Genomic DNA, 24,800 nt, shown 5'->3' on the forward strand with positions numbered 1-24,800 from the left:
AACAGAGTCAGTTTGGTAGCGCTGTATCCCCTCATCAGTGCTGATTCTGTATCAGCCTGGAAGTAAGAAGTGTTTTCCACCGCACTCCATCAGTTCGAGTTAAGATAAGGATTATTATAAGGACCGTTATTTAGCCAAAATTCCCCCACGTTAGTGAATTACAGTTCATTTGGACATACACGCGCAGCTCGGGTATTTTCCCACCTCTTGTTTTATTTCTATTCGCAGTTAAACCATTTAAAAAAATCATGTGACCATGCTGTTGAACTTCCTTTGTAAATAATTGTATTACATTCGGGAGTTTCTCTGTGATATTAGTGCCTATAGTTGTGGGCGAACAAAGAGGGATTTATTGATGGGAAGAGTACAGAAGTCAGTGTGTCTGTTGCCTAGTGGTTCAGTGACACGCCTGTGCCGATGACTTACTGAGGTCAAATAAAAGTTACTGAGCTCACTGAGTCCTAAGGAATTATTTTACAAATGCCCAACCTGGACAAATATAAAAGCGCAACATTAGGGATGCACCAATCTGAGCTTTGTCATTCCGATAGAGATAACCAGAGCTGAACTATCACCCGATTCCAAGTACCATTTGGATACAAGTGTTTTATGAGTGTTGAACACTAAGTAGCCACAGACCCCACTTTTGTAAAAACAAAAGGTCTGCAATTTAGGGGTATTGCAAGTAGAGGTCTGCCCGCCCGCTCCCGCAATATTCTGTCCCGCTCCCGCATTAATGTGTCATTTTTAGTCCCGCTCCCGCCCGCATCTGTAACATGATGTCCCGCTCCCGCCCGCTAAAGCCCGCATGCAGGAGGGATAGCCTATTCAGCTTTTCTTTCTGTCTCACGAAAGGAGCACACACACCTGAGAAAGACTCCAGATGTCAGTTTTTTGGTTCTGAATGTAAGCTAACAACTGAAGTAGGCCTAGCCTGGTGCCCTATTCCTCTGTCATGCTTTCGATTTCGAGTTGAGCATGAGCAGCAGGAACAAATTGAACCCACATAAACGACAATATAGGCTATAGGCCTGCTATCCATCAGTTATGCTTAAACCCCGTTTTTTTAATGTGGACTAACAGAACATCCAGCTGAACTATAGTTATGAACAGTACTTTAATCATTTCCATATTTAATTTTACGCACATATTTAATTTGCGGGAGTGCAGTGAATCATCGGTTTGTCCCGCACCCGCGAACGCACCTCTCTCATCCCGCCCGCTCCCGCAAAGAGCTTTCAAAAGTTGTCCCGCGCCGCACTCTTTTGCGTCGGGACCCGCGGGTCTACTGCGGGAGTGCAGACCTCTAATTGCAAGCTATGTTCACCCCGTCACCAACAACCAATCCAGTTATTTGAGTCAGTATCGGACCGATGTCCGATATCAGTATCGTATCGGTGCATCCCTACTTAATGATATATTTTCCTAGTGATGTTTTGTTTGCTTGTCCTCGTGTCGTATCTGCAGGAGCACAACCTGGACTGGTTTCCGCGGATGCGCGCCATGTCTCTGGTGAGCATGGACGGCGAGGGCGAGCAGAACGAGATCCGCAACCTGCAGGAGAAGCTGGAGTCCACCATGAAGCTGGTCTGCAACCTGTCAGGCCAGCTGACCGAACTCAAGGAGCAGGTGGGTGGGCAGCAGGACCAGTAGCAGAGTCACCAACGACAACCCAGACATGCCAACCTCTACGCATTTTGCATAGCAACCACGTATTTTCACATTAAAGTACGCGGCTCCGGAAAGCTCCTTGAGCATGTAAATTAGAATCTCCCTCAAACTTATTTCATGCAATGATGAGATACAGAGAAAAAGTGTCAAGTGAGAATGACAGGAGAAGCATAGTGGCCTCTCTTTATGTTATTTTTTCTTCATCCAACGGTGGGTTAAATGAAAGACTTGATGAGGTGAGTTTAACAAGTTTTCACTTGCAAATTTGTGTTCCCCCAGCTTTTTGCAAAACTAAAAATATTCCACTGAGTGCGATTGTAAATTCACCTAGGCCTCATAGTTTGATGTTGTCTTGGAAAGTTATTACTTGTTCACCAGTTGTTTAAGTTAGCATATTTTCAATGTGTTGCTGATGGTTAAAGATTTCTTAACTAAAAGGAGCTAATAGAGCGTGGACCTTACCAAGGCAAAATGCAGCCATTAACAACAAGTCTGAAAGTGGACCTAGGCTAAATATTTTAAGCTGCTCATTGATTAGTGTTCAATTTGTTTTTTCTTTGGACAATATAGATCCTTCTTCTTGATTATTAGCGTGAAAACAAGCGAGAACAAATAATAGGCTTCCAGACAGAGATTGCGCACCTTACTGTAGTTGGGATAATGTAGGCCTAATCATTGCAGCCTCACAGATGGCAGAAAGACAAAGCGATCTGAAAGAAACTGAGTGCATGTGCAAGTGAAATTCTAAAACAGATTGTCAACATTATAGAGCTACTGTAAAAGATTCAGTTTGCACTTTCAGGAATACATTAGATCACATTTAGACAGATATTCGACATTAAAGATGGGTCGCTATCCAAAATGTGTCTTGCAAGTATGGCTACTGTATGTCTGTTTTTGGCTGCATGCATGAAGGCCGACGTGAGCAAATTTTTTTTCTCGGCTCGAGGTGCTACTCAAAAAAATTCTTCAAGGTTGGCAGGTCTGGCAACCACATCACAGCAGTATCTCAAATCGCGCTACACTTACCAACTGGTGAGCCACCAGGGAAATAGAGTAATAACTTGTGTGAAAACATTTGTTTGTCAGAGCATCTCATGTCTTGCAGTAGTCAAAGGTGGGCCAAGCTGATAATTATCTCTACACTCATCTCTGGAGCTTTCAGGGGGATTTATTTTGTTTGTTTGTTTGTTTTTTTCTTTCCAGTTGAAAACGGTGGTCCCCATTCTTTTTTGCTATCGTGGTGGGCCAATTAGAGCAAAGGGCACTGAGTCATATTTATCTGCGCGCTGAGCTGCGGCTCCCGCCTGTGAGGTGCAAACTGTGACTCTCCAGTGCGTCAGTGCTCAGCAGTGTGTCGTTTCACTTTGAATCAACCTGCTAGCGCAGTCTAGACCGGATTCTCTGAAGCAGGCAGATCGGCTGTTTACATGAACGCCACGACTGTTCTAAATGCCACTAGAGAAATCATGGCCCGCATTGGGTGCACACCAGCCACCTACACCACACCACACCTGCCCACCCAACCTCCAGAAGCAAAAAAAATTTAAAATAAAAAGTGAAACTACAGTTTTTAAAAAGGGCATTTAGTCCCAGGGCTCTGCCGGAATTCAAGTGTGGGCCGGTCAGTTGAAGATTTGAAAACAGATCAGTAATCATATGTAATGGTTTTCAAAGTTTCTGATAGCTTTAAGCCCTGCAATTTAACAAGCTTGAGGTTTATAGTAATGATCAGAGTAATTTGAGTAAATGTGGCGTTGTGGATGTGGAAGTGGCTCCTTGCGTCGCGTAGCGGGCGACCGTAGTAAGGGGAGCATTTGACCACGGCAAAAGCAGAAGTGTCTATGAGGAAGTGGCGTCTGGGCAGACGGCCGACTCAGACGGGGAACTGGTCATTATTTGGCCAAGGCGAGGTGAAGGGGGGACACTAACAGACTCCTTTCACTTAGCCGAACCAGCCCACTAACTCGTTTAGTTACATGTAGTCTTCGTCCAGTTTAGTTTTTAGTCTGCATCTCATTTTCAGAAATGATGGCTTCATAATTGTCACTGATAAACAGATAGTAAGCAAACAGTGACATAAAACTAATGATATTAAAATCATTACATAAACTCATATTAGTTAAGTATGCTGATAGTGTCATATATAGTAAGGTGACAATGAGACAATTTCACAAAACTAAAAATTATTAAAGAACATTACATATGCAGTTGTGGTTTCACATTAAAGGTAGATTTGTTTTCCCTCCAGCCCCATTATCTATGTCTTTTCTAAATGTACCAGAATATTCACGCCACACATGCTCACATGTACTCAGCAAAATCACTTGATTTTCACAGAAATAAAGTTAAAATCTTAGAGTTAATGATGTACTTTGTACATTTAGATTTCAAAAAGACTGAATAATATAGTTAATCCAGTGTCCCTCATTAGTTTCAGTTTTTCCTCATTAACAGCAACAAAAGAAGCCTTCCTATTTAAATCATTTCAAAAGTGTCCAGCATCAAGTCAACAATTATAAAAAAAAAATGTAGTCAAAAACAGTTGTCAATTTTTGCTCTGCTCTGAACTGCAGACTACCGGTTCTCCACTCTAGAAGAACCTTTGACAACGATTGAACTTGAATTGCTGATTTATTTTGGAAGAATAAACCTCCTCTGTGTCTGAAAAGGATGAGAGAAAACTAGCTAATGACCTCCTAGATGCATCATTAAACAAGCCTTGTCCCTCTGGCACTTCATTATATTTCATGGTCCTGGACAGAGAGACACTTTTCTGCCACTGACTTCATCTGGTGTTCATCCCTATGACACACTGCAATAATAGTCTCTTTATTTCCATGTCTGATTCTCTGCACATGCTCTGAGTGTAATTTTCGACACCCCCCCCCCACCCCCCTTTCTTTCCACGGCTCTTTTCAAGAAGTCCGGAGTCCGCGTGTGGCACAAGCAGGATGCACTTTTGTCGGTTTCGTGTCACTCGCATTAGCGGGTGTCCTCGTAAAAAAAAAAATGCGCCTCGTGTCATCTTCAAATAAAAAGACAAAAATCTGACAACTCTCGCTCTTGCTCAGCATGAATGTCACACACACAACCCTGAAAATGAAATTTCTGTTTTTGGGGTTTCAGCTTGTGGGGGTTGTTTGTGTGCGCTGTGGTTAAGGCTTTGTAGGAAGGGACTTTCTGGACTCTGTAAAATTCGCTTGAAGCCTCAATGCACCTTCTGCTCACGTCATATATCGCAGTCATGCAGGTCCAGATTTGTTTTCGCCTTTTTTTTTTGTCTAAATGGAAAAGCAGAGGTGTGCGTCCAAAAGACAAGTTTGGCTGTGACACTGGAAACTAGTGTGTGTGTGTGTGTGTGTGTGTGTGTTTGTTTGTTTAATGGGTAAGTGATATGCAGTGAAGCAAGTTAAGTTATGAGAAAGTGTGTGTACGTGTGTTCACAAGCATGTCTGTCAGTGAGACAAAGAATACCAGATCTTAGTAAAGTGCATCTCTCTCTCTCTCTCTCTCTCTCTCTCTCTCAGATGACCGAGCAGAGGAAGCAGAAGCAGAGGATCGGGCTCCTGGGTCACCCCCAGCACATGAATGTCAACCCCCAGCAGCCGGCATGAGACCTAGCCGCACCAGGCCACTTCCCTGCATCCTCACCCCAGCAGCCACCGAGGGTTCGGGGGATGGGGGGGGGGGGGATAGTCACCTTCACATTCTGTTACACTCCTTCATCTCGCCCCACTGCACACCAGTGTGTAGCCTGCCACTCATAGCTCATAACAAGTCTCCAAGGGCCATGTTCAGCCAGCGTAGCCCCCCCACCCCCCACCCCCCACACACACACACACACACTCTCACACAATAGGCCACCAGGAAATTACAGCAGTCACATTCTTAAACTGCGTCAACATGCAGGCAGAGCTCATAACGTGATCTACCAAAGTCCATCCGGGACTGGTGCCAAATGCTTCTTCTAGATGTTGTTGTTTATTTATCTTTGTTTTGTTTCTGTTATCTGTGCAGAGATATCGAAGTGAAATCTCATGCCATGGCCTTTACAGAGTGAACTTGAAAAACACAGCAGGCCTGTAACTGCTCAGTGGAAGAGGGAGCTAGTGCAATGTTCTAGATGCTGCTTGGGGACATGTTTGACAGGCATCTCTCTTTTTTGTATTAAAAAAACAGAATAGCAAGCAGTATTCTATGTCTATTATTTTTGTAATTTTGTGCAATATCAACACTATAATATGCAACCGTTTTGATCTGTAAATGGCATCTCCTAGTTCATCAAGAGGAAGCGGGCGTCTTCTAGTTGGGAGTTTTTTTTCATCATTCTTGTTTAACTCCGATAGTCACAGATCTTGTTTGTTGGTAAACATCCTAGGATGATCTCTGATCAGATCAGATACATTTGGGGTGTATGACATAGAATGTTTGATTCTACTATGGTTTTATTTATTTTATTTATTTCAGAGTCTACATTTAAAGAGACACTCAATAGATTGATAAATGTCAGTCACAAAATAGGGTCTCTTTTTATCTTTCAAATCAAACTATGTTCTATATGTGACCTCTAGCTTTCATGACTTGCATTCTTGTATGTAGTTGGAAACTCAGTGGTTTTTAGGTTATCTGCTTCTAGGGTAGTGCAGACTTAAACTTAACTCAGTGATGTTTGTGCTAGCTTTACACATCCTAATACATTCTAATTTACAGGTTCTCCTCACTCTTTCATGCACACTTCCATCCCCCCTTTTTGTCTTTCATTCTTTCTTTTTACTTTCTTTCCTCTCTCTTTCTCTCTGCATTTCCATCAACTCAACTGAACCCTCACTAACGTTGTGCCTCTTGCAAGTCTGAGTACTAACTCAATGCTTCTGTTTTTCTTTTCTTTTTTCACATTTTGTGTACTATTTCATTTTCTTCATGCCTATGTTTTGATTCAGAGCTGATTTATTTTGTTTTGTATCCTTTTTAAACATGTATATATGTCTGCAAAGCCTTTTGCTATTGTATAGAAATACATTTTCAAAGGGGCACCATAGAATTTAACAGCAGTGTTACTAAGAACATAAATAACAGTAATTTAAGAAATACAGTAATCAACCCTGTAAATTTAATGTAGAACTATTTAATAAAATGTTTAATTCAACTTGTCCAATCTGCACTTTTTACTAAAATGGAAAGAAGCAGTGACCATATAATAAAATATGAACCATGCATAGCACTGTCCCCCTACATTCTAAAATCAGTGGATTAAATGTAGTGTGACCACACATGCAGTTAAATTGGATAAAGTAAAATAAATAAGCTGTTCTACCCTCAATTTAGATTAAACATTAAAAGAATATTTTAACAGCACTGTCTTGGGTTTCTCTGACACTTCAATGTACAGTTTGTTGAATTCACCAGGGCACTTTTGGAGGTTTACTCATGAACGTGACCCCTACTTTGCTGTAAGTGGACATCTAAATACTGTTTAATCAGCAAGCACATTTCTGACTTATTACATTGGTAGTCTGCCACAATGGTGTTCGCGCTAGCTGTTGCAGAATCCCTCACACTCTTGAAAGAAGGGAAAAAAACCTTGCCTGCTCATGCAGCATCAAACAGGAAGTGAATGAATAAAACCATGAAAGCTTGCAAAAAAAGGTAAATGTTTGGTGAAAACTTGTCACTCCATGGAAGTGCCCTCTAGGTGACCTCTCAATAGGTATTTATACCCCTATTTTCTGCCTCCTGTGAAAACGGCCTCATCTCTGAACTACTTTTGGAGAGTAAGCATCTTTTCAGGGCTTGTGGCACTGAATCGTTTTAAAAAGGATGTGCCGTCGGGATTTTAGCATGACGTTTGTCATCGCCAGCACTTAATGCTGTGACTGTGACAGGTACAGAAGAGTGACAGCTGCATACAACTTCTGTCTGTTTCTCCTTCTGAAATCCCCTTGTGGGGCCTGAATACAGACTGAAACCTTTTGTTGGTTTAGTAACACTGAAACAAATAAAATACACCCGAACCAAAGTAGAGGGAAGGAAAGTTTGACTTGTCTACTCTCAAATGTTGGAGAAAGAGGAAATCAGTTTGGCTGTTTACGCCGACACAGGCGGATGTATTCTATGTCCTGTTGTATTCAGGACAGAGTATTCTTACACTATGGTGTCACTAAACTTAAAATTATTAATTTCAAAACTTTATAATATATTATTTTCATGATAATAACACCTAAATTACATGTCAGTTTAGGTGGCACTTCCAAACATATGTCCTATTCTAGTTTTACATGTACACTGTCTTATTACAGTCATTCAGTTCGTACAACCTTTATCGAGAAAAGGTCAACACATTTTCACCTGCCGTGGCAGAGTGGAGGATGTAGTAGACAGGCAAGACAACTTGCCAATGAAAAATAATAATCAATATGTACCCATGTGAATAACAGACATAATAACAATATTTAAATGAACATATTGTATTCATTGAATAGTCCACACAGACTGTTAATGATTGTATAATTTAAGTAAGTACTGTAAGTGCATAGGTTAGGGGAGACCGGGGTTGGTTGTCACAATTTTTACTCATGCATAAATTGCTCATCTTAAAAAACTCTTTCAGCAGTAATTCCTACATGAAATGAAAGTTTGGGGTCTTGGTTTTAAATTTTATATTTTTTACTTTTAGAATGTATTGTAACAGGGAGCAATTAACCATCAAAGACACTCTGACACAATGTGACAATCAACCCCATCACGGGGTTGGTTGTCACAGGGTATGGGGTTGGTTGTCCCTATAGAGTTTCAATGGGATTTCAGTGATAAAATGGGATCTTAAAAAATGATGTGTAACTTTTTAGTTTTTTAAGCTAGAAACTGCAAATACCACCCCTATGATAGTTGTCATCAATGCCCCTTATGTTTAAACAATGGGATTAAAGGAGGTGATCAGTTATTTGAATTGTCTACTGTGTTGAGAAATAAAATGAAATCATTTTCAGTGCTAAAACCTCTTTATTATCATGTAAGTTGCAAACAAAGTTGCAAACACAGTGGCAACTGTGTCACAGTGACAACAAGCACATGTGACAACCATCCCCAACTGACCTCTTGACAAAGATGTTAACCTAGCTGCCACATGGCTTTAACTTGGTAGCTAAAATATGACTCAAAATAAAGCTACTACCTTTGGCTTTTTAATGAGTGTTTTGTTTTTGAACTACTAATATCCTACAAGCTCTCAATACAAAAACAACACCAACATGAACATTTACTCTGACCCATGACATTTAAAAATTGTCTCCTCACCTCAATGCTGTGTGTCTGCTCAGCAAAATTTCTAGTGCAAATGAGTAAGCTATCAAAGGGTAACAGTTTGATATCAAAATTTTACCACAGCATCACCTAGTGTGCCTGGAATAAGCAATGTGACAACCAACCCGTGATACAACCAGCCCCGGTCTCCCCTATTCATATTTCAGTTGTTTCCTGCAGTGTTATGCCAGAGAAGATGGCTTTAGAATTGGAATTATAAAGCCTCTTGCTGTATACTACAGTACACTGCAGTGCATCTTTAAAACTGGTTCGATTCCAATCAATTAGTAAAACTGAAAATGATCACGGGGATTTCCATTGACAAGGCTGTACCAATTGAACAGGAAAATTCTGCCGTTGTCAGTGGAAATAAAAATGCCCCATAGCAAGCTCATATGGCCTACAGTAAGGCCTCTAAGTATCTCTGATATGTAGCCTATATTTACCGGTGTTAATGGTCTATATTTTTGTTGTGTTTGCAGATGTAGGCGCAGGTCTTGAGTAACCTAGGTCCAGTTTATATTATATTTCTATTATATAATCGGACAAACACATAACAGTTAAACTTCGTGGCAGACATCACACAGACAAAACATATTTGGTTGAGCCTGCAAGATTTTGCTGCCCTTGATAAATAGTGGATCTCTCGGCTTTCCCTGGCCGACCGGCTGGGAGCGCTCAACTCTATAATAAATAGCTGACGTCAGTGGCAGGGATCCGGTCCCTCTGCCGCCGAGCTCACCATGAGGTGTTCAACGTGACTAGCAGCAGCCAGCCTGCAACAACACACCGTGTCGCCACGCCAGGCCCGTAAGCAGGTGCACGTGTGGAGGCAAATGGACAGAGAGTGTGATAACATAGTGTCCACTACTCTCATCTCACCCGTGCATCCCACAGTAGCTAGTATAAACAATATTACGAATGCGCCATTTTCACTCTTTCAACAATAGACTACATCTGTTATGAAGTAAGACCCAGGTTATATGTATTGAATTAGGCTATTCTAGAAAATATTTTAGTTTCACGTTGTCTGATTTAAGTTAATGTGGTTATGTTTTTTGGTTGTTGTTGTTTTTTGTTTTGTTTATGTTTTTGTAATAGGCTATATCAATATAGCCTACGTTATCCTGAGAAACGTATAATTTAATATGTTTGTGAATACAGCCAAAATCTAGCTGGGGGGGGGGGTTACGTTGTCGAATATATTTCAATCGAAGTATAGGCTATTTTACGCATTATTCCCCTCAATGCATTTACCTACCTGTGGCTCTCAAGTATTAGCCTGGCCAAAACCAAGTGAGAAATTAAGTCCCAATAAATCAAACTAAGTCATTTTCATCCATTCACACTTCTGTACCTGTCTTTAACTTGTGACCAAGGTAATCTAAATTAAGCAAATAAATCATATTATTGAAATAAAATATTCTAAGAATATATTTCAGAGGCACAAATTAAATCCTTACAGTTACTTATTATATACTTATATTTAATAAGAATATAATACTATATATTATATACTTATTATATTTTCGGGGCAACATAATCTGGCGTTTTGTTATTTCCTGGATGAAAAACATAGCCTATCCTATTTTGCCTGTAATAAACTTGCACGATTAGCGGCAGCTGTTTTTATGCTGGCAATATGTTGACAATCACAGAGCTGCACGGGACAACATTTTGTAGGCTATTTTGAGTCTTTTAGTGTGCCTGTAGACTGTGGAGAGCATGGTGGTACACGAGACACCGACGTTATGTTTGATCTTGTTTTATGTGCTCGTAGTCGAAACAGAGCATGGTGGTACACGAGACACCGACGCTAGCATGACGAGGGAGGACGTTGCAGCGCAGATCCTCCTTAACTCCAGAAAATGGGTTGTGCTCTGAAGGGCTTGAAAGCGCCGTCCAACACGTGAGGCTCATGTGACGGAGGTAGGTCAGTTTCTAAGCGAGCGAGAGAGACGTGTCTGTAGTCACAGGGTTTATTTAACACGTAGTCCATCCAGTCCACCCACACACACACATTTAACCACGACTGGAGCTACTAAACAGTTCTCGACTACGCCTGGATCGCGAGTTGACAACATCGTCCAACCTTCACATAGTTGCAGGATATCTGGAACGTGGAAAAACGTTAAAGCTATTTTATTACTGGATTTGTTTTAAAAAACAATTATTTCAAGGACATTCGACTAATGCTTGTTTTTAGCAAAACAATCAAAGGAGCAATTTTTATTTGTTTTTATCAAAAGTGAATTTGGGAGAATTTGTTTTTCGGTTTTATCACCTTACTTTGGTCTGGCACGGGGTAAAATGGAAAGGATTACAAGTGCGCAACCTCCACCATGTATGGCAAAACACCCGTCGCTGGAGATAGCTGACATGTCTGGGTAAGTGCAAATAGGCGGTTTATATTTCGATGAGACACATTCTAGTAGACTATATTGTGTGAATGGAAAGTGCTAGTGCTTACCTATTTTATTTTGTTTCCCCATGCAGAATGGATTTTCCAATGTATGTGTATAAGCCTCGGCGAGGTGGAATGAAACGAGGAGAAGACAGCAAGGTAGGATTTGCCGACTACTTGTCTGTCCCACATAAACATGTTGATTGCTCAATTATTTGCCATCTTACCAATGTAGTGTAAAGCATAGCCATACATACACTATTTTTATTATTGTTATTATTATTATGAGTTAATGTGGAAATTGAATTTGAATTTCACTTTATTTTGTAGGATACTTACAAGTTACCCCATCGATTAATTGAGAAGAAAAGGCGAGATCGAATCAATGAGTGCATCGCGCAGTTGAAAGACTTGCTACCAGAACACCTTAAACTAACAGTAAGTAAAATTCTGTGTTGAAATTGTGTGCAGACGTGCAATTAAAATGGTCTAAGGCGCCACCTGGTTGCTGGGACAAGCCACTGTTTATGTCCTCAATAAATGACACCTATTGTAAATGTGAGCGCGAACTTTCTAGACTTTGGATGTTGTTTGTTAGTGATTTCTCTATGCAAAAGTCGACAGTTGCACAGTTGTTTTAAACCTTAAAAATATATATATTTATTTAATTAAAGTGTTTTTAGTGTATGAGGATTCAATAATTATTATAAAAAAAAACTGCTAGAATTAATGAATGGTTAAATGCATTCTTTAAAGGCTTTGTAATTAAATGTATAAAGCAGTTTGGGGGGGGGGGGGGGATGTAGTCCTTTCCCACCCTAGTGGAGGTTTGTCCTCTGCCAGGCAGCTGAACGTGTTACATAAGAAAGATCAACATGCTTATCGAAGGTCTTCCTGTTTTAGACGCTGGGCCATTTGGAGAAAGCTGTGGTTCTGGAGCTTACTCTCAAACATGTGAAGGCTATGAACAGCCTGCTGGAGCAACAGCAACAGAAAATCATTTCACTACAGAATGGCCTGAAAATCGGTGAGTTTGTTTGAGAAACAGGACATTCTTGCTGTCTGCCCTCTTGTAGCACAGTCACGTTGGTTCCATGTAGTTGCCTTGTCGTCCTCTTTTTACACTCGCTGCAAAGTAAACAGCATTGCTGATTTTGGGTTTCAGCCAACTGTGCATGTGATTGGTACAAAGAGCAAACAAAAAACATCATCAGTTTACTCAACTGACACCATTACTTTAGTCCAATCATTACCATCAACAAGTTAAAAAAAAATATTTGTAAAAAGTCTGAATATTCTGTTGTTTGAAAGAAAAATCCCTTTTAAGACACTTGAAAATTAAAATGTGTTGATTTGTTTTTTTGCAGGAGAGCAGGGCAGTGGCAGCCCGGAGAACAGTGAGGAGATGTTCCGGTCAGGTTTCCATCTGTGTGCCAAGGAGGTTCTCCAGTATCTGGCCAACAAAGAGAACAGCCAAGACACGACCCCCCTGCACGTGATGAGGCACCTGCAGAAGGTGTCCTCCGAGCTGCTCCAGGGAGCGGAAAGCCCGCGCAGCGAGGAGCCGGCCTTCGAAGCACCCGAGAGCCGGGAAAAGCCAGCCAGCGGCCCCCAGCCCAAAGCCCCCGAAGGCCACGCCAAGAACTGCGTGCCCGTCATCCAACGGACTTACACGCACGGCAACGGCGAGCAGAGCGGCAGCGACACAGACACCGACAGCGGATACGGGGGCGAGCTGGAGAAGCGCGACGCCAAGGCCCACCAGCGGGTGAGCGGCTACTACGCCGCCAAGGAGGTCGAGATGGCCAAGTATGGCCTGAGCGAACGCGTCAAGCAGGAGAGCGACGAGCCCCAGGCCAAGCGGCAGCGCGCCGACTCGTCTGAAGATGAGTCGCTCTCGGGCCACGAGGCGGTGGCGGGCCACGGCGGCTACGTCAGCTTCTCACCGCACCAGGCGCCCCTATGCATGCCCTTCTACCTCATCCCGCCCTCCACCGCCGCCGCCTACCTGCCCATGTTGGACAAATGCTGGTACCCAGGTGGCATGCCCGTCTTGTACCCGGGCATGGGGGGCTCTCCGCCAAGCTTGTCCCCCGAGAAGCTCCCCTCGTCCCTGGTCATGTCTCCCAGGGTGGGCTCCCCCACAACCCCTCAGACCCCCATGGACTCTCCCGCCCTCCTCCAAGCTCTGAAGCAAGTGCCCCCCTTGAACTTGGAAACCAAAGACTGAGAACTCACTATTTCTGTTTTCTATTGTATTTTCACTGGCAGCCCGCCCTCTGAATGTTAAGGTGTCGAGAGCGGAACCTCCCACCGCAGGAATCCTCCCCAGGAGGGAAGGCAGGGACACAAGCACTCATATCTCTCCCTCAGTGACCGCGGCAGCAGCGGCAGCAGCAGCAGCAGCAGCAGCTGTCTGCCCCCATCAGGCTCCACCACCACCCTACGAGAGCAGACAGCCGCACACACACACACACACACACACACACACACACACACTCTCACACACACTAGCCAAGTGGCCACCGCCTCCCAGAACCGGTTTGGGCCTCCCCAAAACCAGAAGGTGCTGAGATTAAGAGGTGACCGGGAGGCAAAGTGTCCACGCACCCAGAGAGATGGCCTGCTGTTTTTTTTTTTTTTTGCGCTTTTGCGACACTGTGAAGAAGGTCAATTTAAGGACATGAGCACTGTGGTTGAGACTAATACGGGTCTAGGGAGAGGTCAATTCTCTTAGCACCTGTATTGAATGTTAGAGTTGAAAACCCAGAATGTGACGCGTAGTCGCCCCCAAATGATAAGGACTTGCCCTTTGCACACAAACACAAAAACACACACACACTCAAGCACACACACCCACATATGAACATACCTTTCTGTGTTGAATGTATAAAAAAATGAAAGCAAACCCCCTGTAGATGCTGCTTTTGAAGTTTCTACGTGCAGTAGACCCGCCTCTGGAAGGTTCTACATTTTTTCTGTATCTGTGGCTGCTTAAAAAACTGCAACAGACTGTCCTTTCTAGTCTAGAATGCAACCAAATAAGTGTCTGCTTTTGGTTGACCAGAGCTGTCACGACAGCATAAACACTGCTCCCATCTCACTCTCTCGCCAGTCACCTTACCCCAAGAAACATACCCCCGTGAATCTTGTTTAGAGCAGAGGTCGACGGGGTGGGTGGGGGGGTGTCATCTTCAGGGCTGGTAACGTGTCACTCATGTAAATAGCAGAGTGATGTGATCACACATGCATTTTAGGTTTTGAGTTTGTAACCCATTACCATTGTTGCAAGTAGATGGAGTCCTTGTGCGGTAATGTCTTGTAATTACATTTTTGTTTATACTACTTGTACATCTATATTTTTGATACATGACTCACAAGAATTTGTGTTTGCATCGCGACAAGAGGGAGATGTAGGCAGCCACTTTGCTGTATGCCAACAGAACGTGTATATAGCATTGAGCTAGAAGTGATATGCATCACACCATATATTAATTTCTGGTCAAATTAAGACAGATCTTTGGTCATGCGGTTGCCTTTACTTGTCTAAAGCAGATAAAATGACAGATATCTAAATTCTTAATCCTGGATTCTATGGAAGAATGGAAAGGAAAGTGAATGTAATAAAACAAAATATTAGTTTTGTATAGGAAGAGGTACTTTGGGTTTTTATTTTGGGACCTAACTGAAGGTTGCTCTATGTATATATTTTGTCTATAAAGTATGGTTGACATTTAAAAAAAGATAATAATAAAGCTTTTTTTCCTGTGGAATTGGTGGTTATGCCCCATTTTGTGCAAAGTGAACCCAAGCATGTTTAGCTGCAGAACAACCTAGCCGCACTTCTCATTACAACTCTCCTTATGTAACACTTACATAACCCACAACACAGTATTTGCTGTCTACATCAGTTGGACACTGAATTGGATTTCAAACACGGTTCACAGATGTGAGTGTCTGGAACACCTTCAATTAGTTTATTAATATTTTCACTTCATCTCCCACCAAGTCAAGCAAATGAGATAAAGTGTTAGATAACATTAATATTTAGGCTACACAAACAGACTCTTTAAGTTTACAGTTTACAAGACATATGTCTAACACACTATATGTATCATACACTTTGGTATGTACTGTAGGCCTATATTACGAAATGTATCTTTGGACTTTGCACATCAGAATTCTGCATAACATTATTAGCTTTTTTAAGAGACTGTGCTACATCACTTACATTAGAACAAGACCTTTGCCTCTGTTTTTCTTTTTGCATTCAAACATACAACAATAGCAGTAAGCATATTACAACATGATAATAGCATAGATTTATAATGATTGATAATAATTGATGTTTCCATGACTTTACTTAAAGAATCAATTAATGGATTGTAAATATTGAATAGAGATGTCACTCATGTCATGTGACATCATAAGTAGGGTTTTATGCTACATTTTCCAATGTTGCCTAATAAAATGAATTAAGAAGAATTGTCAGATACTAGATTTTAGAGTGGATGTTAAAATATAAATCTGAGAGCAATTCTGACTTTAAAATACTCCACATCCAGAGACCATGACTTGTTTCACCCTCGTTTGGAAGAGGACAATCGACCCATCACAAATCGACGTTTATTTGGGTCCCCTGTGGCGATTGAAGTAAGGAACGGTTCTGGAACTGGCGTAATCCCATTGGCCATGCTTGTCTGGTTGTCACATGCAGGGCCACACTGTTTTTGTGTCTGCAGATGATGGGCCTGTTCTTCTCGCAGCCAGTGAACACTTCATTGGCGACCAGCTGTCCGAAAATATTATTAAATAGTTTTTATCCTCACCTTACCCAAAGGCTCAGAACAGATCAGCGTGAGAACAGCGTGTATTACAACGCAAATTAGAGTTGAAAGAACACAATATTTAAAATTTTGAATAGGCCTATGTTTGTATTGTTCCTCTTATTTAAGTAAGGATGATCAATTTATAGTGGCTATAAATTCTCCTGTAGGCTAATTTGTTAGTAACTTTTATCAGTAACTGTCAATTAAATGCTCATTCATTAGTTAGTTAATTCAGACAGCATGCAAATCTTCAGTTAAATCAAATGGTAGGCTAGGCTGCTTTATTTAATCAGAGCTATAAAAGAGGCCTATGACACTCTACCGCGCAATATCGGCCGGTTTCACATGTTTTTTAATAATACCGGTAGTTTGTTCATAGGTTACTGTTCAAGTTAGGAGTGTGTCGGAGTGGTGGATCGTACCGGTTTTGTCCTTTGTCCTGCGGTGCCCCCATGAGGTTGACGTTGATGTTGTTTTGAAGTGCAACTGAATTGTCGTGAGAGTGAGCAGTGATGCTTTTTCATGATGGCTACATTGGCTAGGCTACATAAAATAGACAAAGAAGTGATATCATCTTTTTAATTAAATTACTGTGGACAATTTGGCAATGTTAGTCTATTAAACATCGCCTGTAGACCAACCACAGAAATCTGTTTTCCTTTTGGTTTAGAAACGGCTGTTTTTTTATCTCCTGTGCATATGGAAGTAACCCTTAGGTGTTCGGGACCTGAAAAAGAAGCTATTTATTATTTCTTCTAACTCAAACTCATTGGCCTTGGCTCATTTTCTGTGAAGAACATTAAAAAATAACTTATTTTTAAAATTGTAGGTGCTATGTATCCTAACTGTGTCATCCTCCTGGGCCTGCTGTGTGTGTGTGTGTGTGTGTGTGTGTATGCGTCACTCTGTGTGCGGTAATGTTGTCTTTCTGCACCTGTTATTCCCACACAAAGTTCCAAAAATCTTGTTTGTATTTTTTCCTTTAATTGAATTTCTTAATTTTCTCACAAAAATGAAACGAAAATGATCTCACAGGGGTAAATGGCAAATATGAACCATAAATAATGTCTATATCATTGGTATTTTTACATAAATGTTATGGCTGTAGTAGGGCCTATTGATTTAAAAGCCTAATAATGTGGTGGGTCCACCAGACCCGGGAACATTGGCTGTGTAACAAAAAATATGAACACCTTACAAGGATTAACACCTGTTAAAACAGTAGTTGAGCATAGGAGAGGAGTTCACCATTGTATAAGAGCGCCCTCCTCTGTTAATATTGAAGTGGTGCAAGTAATTTAAACTATGATGAACTACTTGACTACAACACACCTTTAAGGGACACCAGGCAACGTTTTCGTGTTAATTACTCATCTTCGTAAGTCGGTATATGGTTAAATGACTCATTACAGGGCGAATGAGGACTCTCTCGCCCGCCCCTACTGCCTGTAGGAAGAATGTCCCGCTTGCAAGTTCAGTGTATCGTACCCGCCGACCGAAGCAGGATCAGTGTACATTACTTTTATTACTTACAGTTTACATTACTTTCATTTTATAAAAAATAATGAAAACAACCTTGTACGCCTTCATACAAAGAGATTAAAGTTTAATATCTGTCAGGCATGTGCAATAGAGAGGTTCCTGGGAATACCAGCTCAAAAAAGCAACCCTAGTAGCCAAGCATAAAGAATACCTTTAGGCTACTTTAATAATATCTTACACAATGTTTATCATCTTTTAGAGAGGATTATTTAAGTATAGAAATGTGGCTGGTTTCACATTGCCATGATCTCGGTATTCCTAATGTGGACTACACACTGCTTCCATCAGTGTCAATATAATTTGGATCAACATTGATTCGCTATGCATTTAACCAAATCTGAATTTCAGAAACAGTTCAACACGGAATGAACGCAGTGAATGTACAAGGGGCAGAGCCGCACAATAGCAGAGTCTCTACAGAAAGACAGAATTCTCTTAGGAGGTATAAGTGAAAACAGAGATGGGTGAAAGCTGAAAGTCGTCCGATATAAAACCAGAAAAAGGACTCCAGAGGAAGATATGACAGCTGGTGAAACTCCTGAAGACCCAGCTCTTCATAGAGTATCTCCTCTCATAGCACTACTTACAACTGGCCTTGCTAATTCTAGCACTTATCACTTGTAATGACAAATAATAATAACTTAATATGTCAAATGTGACTATTTCATAAAATTGTGAAGTATTTGGGGAATTCATCATCTATAGGACATAATATTATTAAAACATTCAGAGAATCCAGAGAAATCTTTGCAAACAAGGGAAAGAGCTGAAAAACAAATTGGATGGCCGTGGTCTTTTGGACCTCAGATGGCACTGCATCAACACCAGACCTGTTTCCAGACCTGTCATTGTATGGGCTCAGGAAAACCTCTGATAACCATTGTCTATGTGCACAGTTTAATACTTAACTCAAAAACTGCAGCCAAAATTGTAACAGCCAAAATTGTATTGAGACATGATACAGAAAATACCACCGTCTTATCTGGGCCTAAAATGGACTGAGGTAACATGGAAAAAGGTCCTGTGGTTAGATCAATCAAAATTTGCCATTCTTTTTGGAAATCATGGACTCATCTGGGCTAAAGAGGAGAGGGCCTATACAAGTATCCAACCTATCCAACTTGTTTTATTGCTCAGTTCGAAACTCAACATATGACGGTGTGGAGGAGCATTAGTGCCTACAGCATGGGCATCTTGCACATTTGGCAAAGCACAATCAATTCTGAATGATACAGATACATGTTTGAGCTACATATATTGCCATCCAGGCAATGTCTTTTCCAGGGAAGACCTTGAATAATTCAGGAAAAAAAATCTATATATTTTTTTTATAATATATAAAGATTATAATAATAATAATAATAATAATAATAATAATAATAATAAATAAATATAGGGGGTCGCTGTGGCGCAACAGGCTACAGCGCCCATACCATGTACGGGTACAAGTGCACTCACGGGGACCCAGGTTTGAGTCCGGCCTGCAGTCATGTCCCGATCCCTCCTCATCTCTCTCTCCCACTCCTTCCTGTCTATCTTAACTGTCCTATCCGAATAAGGGCAAAAAGGCCAAAAAATATACTTTAAAAATAATAATAATAATAATAATAAATATATATATATATATATATATATATATATTGCACTCTTCAAGCACAGAGCACAAAGTGCTTTACAGAGAAACAACTAAACAAAACAAAAACAAAAAACAATAGTAACGATAAAAATAACGATAATAATAAATAATAATAATAATAATAATAATAATAATAAAATAGTAATAAGTAAATGGACATACTACCAAACACAAACTTAACTCAATATAAGAAACAAAAGGGAAAATATACAGTACAGTACCCAAGACAAAATAAACAAACAGAAATGATAATAATAATAATGATAATAAATTAGCAGAGACATGAGTGGAATCCACTGATGGTGCAGATTTGATGTTATAAGGGAGGCTGTTCCAAAGCTTGGGTGCTCTAACTGCAAACAATCGGTCCCCCCTAGTTGACAGTTTACTTTCTGGAACAACTAAAAGTCCCAGGCTGGAGGATCTGAGGGGCCGAGCCGGACAGTATGGGGTTAATAAATATTTTAAATAGTTAGGTACCAAACCATGTAACGCTCACTGGCAACTCACTGGCAAAGACTACATGAGTTCTGAACAGTCTGTAAACCAGAGATGGATTGACGATTTAGACAGGTGAATAAGGCGTTGCAGTAATCAAGTCTAATGAAGAGGTGAAGCAGCACAGTAGTTAACATTCCCATTCCAACTTTTTTTGAAACCTGTTGCTGGCATCAAATTCAAAATCAACATAGCCTATATTTTCCATGAAATAGTCCAACTTTTTGTTTTCAACATTTGTTGTCTATGTCATTTTTGCTGCTAAATATGGGTTTACGAGACTTTATCACATTCTATTTTTATTTGCATTTTACACAAAGTCCCAACTTTTTCTGATTTGGGGTTGTAGAATTGCTGAGAGAATTGTTAAAAAGCTTCAAACTGTCTACCATGCTATAAGTCGCTTTGGTTAAAAATGCTTCAGCCAAATGTAATGTAATGTAATGGATACTGGATACTGGGTGCCCCCAGTACTGGCAAGCAGATGGATGGGACCAGTGGTGTAGTCTAGTGGTGTAGTCTAGATGTAGTTTTGTTAGCTGTAGTGGGTATACTGTGATGTAGTCTATAGCTGTGGGTATACTGTGATGTAGTCTGAAGCTAGCCCGGTTGAAACCAGACCCTTCTCAGTCGGACTTTCAGAGCGAATCTCAAATTTGAATTTGAAAATGTAAAAATAAATTAAGCTAATCCTAATAATTATTTTAGCCACAAGCACTTTGTGATGGAGCATACAGTGTGTAAAATTACATTTGGGGCTTTCTGCTATATGAGAGCTATCACTCTACTATTATTCCTAGTCATTATCTGTCAGGGCCGGTGAGGCCAGGTGAGTTACTGTGGAACCAGGTTTCAGTCAAAATCCATAGTGGCAAGACAGGCAGAGTTCGGTACACAGGTTGGCAGGCAAAAACACAGGCAGATGAATCAAAATGGCTAGGCGAGACTCACGTGGTTGAACAGGGATAGGTTGGCAACAAAAGAATGCAAGGTCCAAGCAAAGGTTTCCAAAATGGTTGAGTCCAATTCACAAGTCCAAAAAACAGGCTTAGGTCAAAAAACAGTAATCCAAAAGAGCATGAGCATAGGCGAGAATCCACTGTGAAAGACGTGACAATCTGGCAAAGAGTGTTTCTCCTGGCACTGCTTAAATGCTATGGCTGACGAGGAGAGTGGCAACAGGGGCCTCATTTATAAAGCGTTCTTAGGCACAGATTTGATCTTAGACCGTGCGTACGCTCAAATCCATGCCAACGCTCAGATTTATAAAAAACCGTCTTTGACGTGAAAAGTGCTTATCTCCATGTCAGGTTCAAACTTGACGTACGACCATTTCCTTGTGGTAATGCCTGGGTACTGCAAGTAATCTGAGGTCTAAGTGCGATGCATTTTCAAAATTCCAAGACCAACAATCTCATGTCTTTCTTTGCCATATGCATGATCAATATCAGAAGATTTTTAAAGACGTTTTTGGACGCATGCTTAATGTTTCATGGTTTGGCATAAAACTGCTAATGAGAACTATAGCCCACTTAAGAAAGTGAAAAAACGAAGGGACTAGAGACAAGAGGTTTCACTTGGGAGACATGGAATACTGGATTAATATGGCGCATAGTCAGAGGCAAGGCAAGTCTAACTGAACAGGAGTTGATTACCTTCGAGATGGAGAATGGTCCAACAAACCTGGGATTCAACTTGCGGCAGGGGGACTGGAGCGGTAGGTCGCGAGTGGACAGCATCACCCTCTGGCCCACTCTGTACATTGGAGCAGCAGAACGATGCCTGTCTGCCTGTTTCTCAAAGGCATCCACTGAGCGCAAGAGCTGGGTCCTGGCTCGAGACCAAGTCCTCTTGCACCGGCGCACAAAAGCCTGGGCTGAGGGAACTGCAACCTCCTCCTCCTGGGTAGGAAACAAGGGTGGTTGATAACCCAAACAGCAGTGAAAGGGGGAGAGACCAGTGGTTGAGGTGGGCAAGGAGTTGTGTGCGTATTCCACCCAGGGAAGAGTCTTGCTCCAAGAGGCAGGGTCCTTAGAGGTCATACATCTGAGTGCCACTTCCAGCTTCTGGTTTGCACACTCAGTCTGCCCATTTGTCTGGGGGTGGAAACCTGAGGACAAGCTGGGAGAGGCACCAATTAGTTTGCAAAACGCCTTCCAAAACCGGGCAGAGAACTGAGGCCCTCGATCAGAGACTATGTCAGAGGGAAGACCATGCAGGCGGAAAACATGAGAAACTAGCAACTCGGCAGTCTGTTTGGCAGAGGGAAACTTGGACAACGGAATAAAATGTGCAGCCTTGGAGAATCGATCAACCACTGTCAGAATACATGTATTCCCATCAGAATTGGAGAGCCCAGTCACAAAATCAATGGCTATATGTGACCAGGGGCGGTGAGGGACGGGGAGAGGCCTTAGGAGCCCTGCAGGAGGTCTGTTACCCGTCTTGTTCCTACTGCAGATGTTACAGGCTGCCACAAAGGTCCGGACGTCCCTCCTCATGGATGGCCACCAAAAGCGCTGTCCGACCAGTGCCAGGGTCCGGGCTGTCCCAGGATGACATGCAATTCTGGAACCATGCCCCCATTCCAGCACCTGTGACCGGACTGAGAGAGGCACAAACAAGTGGTTGGGGGTTCTTGACCTGGTACTGGTTCCTGCTCCCGAGCCTTTTGGACAAGAGTCTCTATATTCATTCGGGCTGCTGCCTCCAGGCACTGAGAAGGGAGGATGGTCTCCACGGAGGCTGGGTCCTGAGCTGAGGTGAATTGGCGAGAAAGAGCATCTGGCTTGGCATTTCTGGATCCTGGACGATAGTAGAGAGAAAAATTGAACCGTGAGAAAAAGAGAGACCACCTGGCTTGTCGAGCACAGTTTGTTCTCCAGAAGCCGCTAGAGAACCTGCCTGACGTGGAGCCTGTGGTCAGCAAGAGTATGGGAAAAAATCAAAATATCATCAAGGTAAACAAAAACAAAAACAAAAACATTTAAGAAGTCTCTCAAGACATCGTTGACCAGAGCCTGAAAAACAGCTGGCGCATTGGTTAATCCAAAAGGGACCACAAGATATTCATAGTGGCCTGTTGGGTGTTGAAGGCTGTTTTCCATTCATCTCCCTCCTAATCCTCACAAGGTGGTAGGCATTTCTCAAGTCCAGTTTAGTGAAAATCTGGGCCCCCTGTAGCAAATCAAAAGCTGTTGACATGAGGGGTAAAGGATAGCGATTCTTAACTGTAGTCATTTAGTCCACGATAGTCAATGCAGGGGCGCAACGAGCCGTCCTTCTTACCCACAAAAAAGAAACCAGCACCAGCAGGAGACGATGACGGTAGAGATGCGCGGATGGGCTATTATTTCAACCGTAACCGCATAGCAAAACTTATCATCCATCCACCATCCATCCGCACCAATGTTTTTTGACCAATTTTCAAAACGGCACCCGCCCGCCATCCGCTGGTTGTTTTAATGTATATGGGTGATGTGTTTGATTGGTTCAACCGCCACCCGCCCGAATTTAATTAAAATATTATATTTCTTCACTTCATCTGCCCGATCCGCAGTTTAACCGCGGAGTCCGCGGCTGTAACCGTGAACCGCGCATCTCTAGATGACGGGCGGATGATTCCAGCAGCCAATGATTTTGTAATGTAAATGTACGATAAATGACCGGCAAAACCTTATTGCTGAACAAACTAGCCATGAAGTTTAAAATTCTATTTTTTCTAGTTGGAAGTAGGCTAGAAGCTAATGTAAAAGTGTTATTTGATGTGATTTTCCGTGATATTTTAGAGGAGGCTGAGCTTCCCCTGTAGTCTTAGAGCAATCACCTCTGACTTGGATGTACATACCTCTTCAAGTTTCTCATATAATTATGGACATCCCATCCCAACATCCCATGGATATCCTGGTGTGCACTTTGACATCAGGAGACACACAGTAAAAGAGAGTCCTCCTAGGTTAAAGGTGGTGCTTTTTTTTTTGGGGGGGGGGTGCTACTGGGGTCCCCCTACAGTTGTGGAGTATTTGTATTTTACACAACTGTTGTAAATACCACTCATGCACCCTTCTCCTTGGACATGGTACATTGTGGATTTGTTTACAAGCCGACCAAAGGTAATTTCCGAACAGCCATGTCGACTGACAAGGTAGTATTACACAATTTCATACAAATAGTGGGCTACTGCACAATAGCCGAAAAGCAAGTTGTGATTCTCCAGGTCGGGGAAAGCGAAGTTGCACGGCTGGTTCTCCATAGACGGATAGGCTACAGCTGGGAAGGTACACCCTTCTCCCTATTTCAAGTTAAAGGTAAACTATGCAGTATTGGCAATTTCCTTACTGTTTTTTTTTTTTTGGTTTTTGCTTATTTTTCGCTTGCTCTGTCATGACGAATGGCTGAGAAACTCCATCGCTACCTTTTTCTAGCCGGTGCCTGGCGTGTATGTGTATTTGAATGCAGTAAAGCAATTCGTTACACTCGTTATACTTCCTGACACTGAGGCCGTCGGCCCACCGGCCCACAGTTACAAGGGTGTTTTTTCCGCTCACAGGCACTAGGGGGAAGTGAGACGGCCACCATTCAACCCGAAAAAAGTCATATAACCATTCCAATGACTCTGAAGCTGGTAAATGAAGGTAAATGAAGCTAAAAAAAACTTCCATATTAAGCTAAAAAACCTGCATAGTGTGCCTTTAATTAACCACCAAAATGGCTTTGAAGCTGAGCTGCCTGTTATATTAAGGTAAACACATGGCATAAGATGCCTTTAAGAGACCACATATCAGACAGTTTTTGTTTTATTAAATAATCAATTTACTGTTGTTTTGGTTGGTAGACTTACCACCTATAGCTGAAAGGCACAACGGTTATGATACCTTTCAGATTTCAACACTATGAGGGTTTGTAGTGACTGAATTCA

At 41.8% G+C, this 24,800-nt stretch overlaps 2 protein-coding genes across 12 annotated transcripts in view; both read left to right on the top strand.

Moving 5' to 3' along the window:
* Nucleotides 1–6,820, top strand: part of itpr1b (inositol 1,4,5-trisphosphate receptor, type 1b) — a 132,096-nt gene extending 125,276 nt beyond the window's left edge. For all 11 annotated transcript variants that reach the window (XM_076267707.1, XM_076267709.1, XM_076267712.1 and 8 more), the window contains 2 exons: nt 1,468–1,629; nt 5,202–6,820. In XM_076267707.1, the coding sequence (XP_076123822.1) occupies nt 1,468–1,629; nt 5,202–5,288 (249 nt within the window). In that variant the 3' untranslated portion in view covers nt 5,289–6,820. The remainder of the gene's footprint in view (nt 1–1,467; nt 1,630–5,201) is intronic.
* Nucleotides 6,821–10,929: 4,109 nt separating this feature from the next.
* Nucleotides 10,930–15,150, top strand: bhlhe40 (basic helix-loop-helix family, member e40). Its single transcript, XM_076267555.1, has 5 exons — nt 10,930–11,360; nt 11,470–11,536; nt 11,708–11,815; nt 12,281–12,404; nt 12,745–15,150. The coding sequence occupies exons 1-5, from the start codon at nt 11,284–11,286 to the stop codon at nt 13,605–13,607; spliced, it is 1,239 nt and encodes a 412-aa protein (XP_076123670.1). The 5' UTR covers nt 10,930–11,283; the 3' UTR covers nt 13,608–15,150.
* Nucleotides 15,151–24,800: the final 9,650 nt, after the last annotated feature.

The sequence above is a fragment of the Alosa pseudoharengus genome, unplaced genomic scaffold (genome assembly GCF_046254945.1).
Source record: "Alosa pseudoharengus isolate Yale_2024_CS ecotype anadromous, Long Island Sound unplaced genomic scaffold, YU_APseudo_1.1 YU_APseudo_1.1_scf_5, whole genome shotgun sequence".
Lineage (NCBI taxonomy): Eukaryota > Metazoa > Chordata > Actinopteri > Clupeiformes > Clupeidae > Alosa > Alosa pseudoharengus.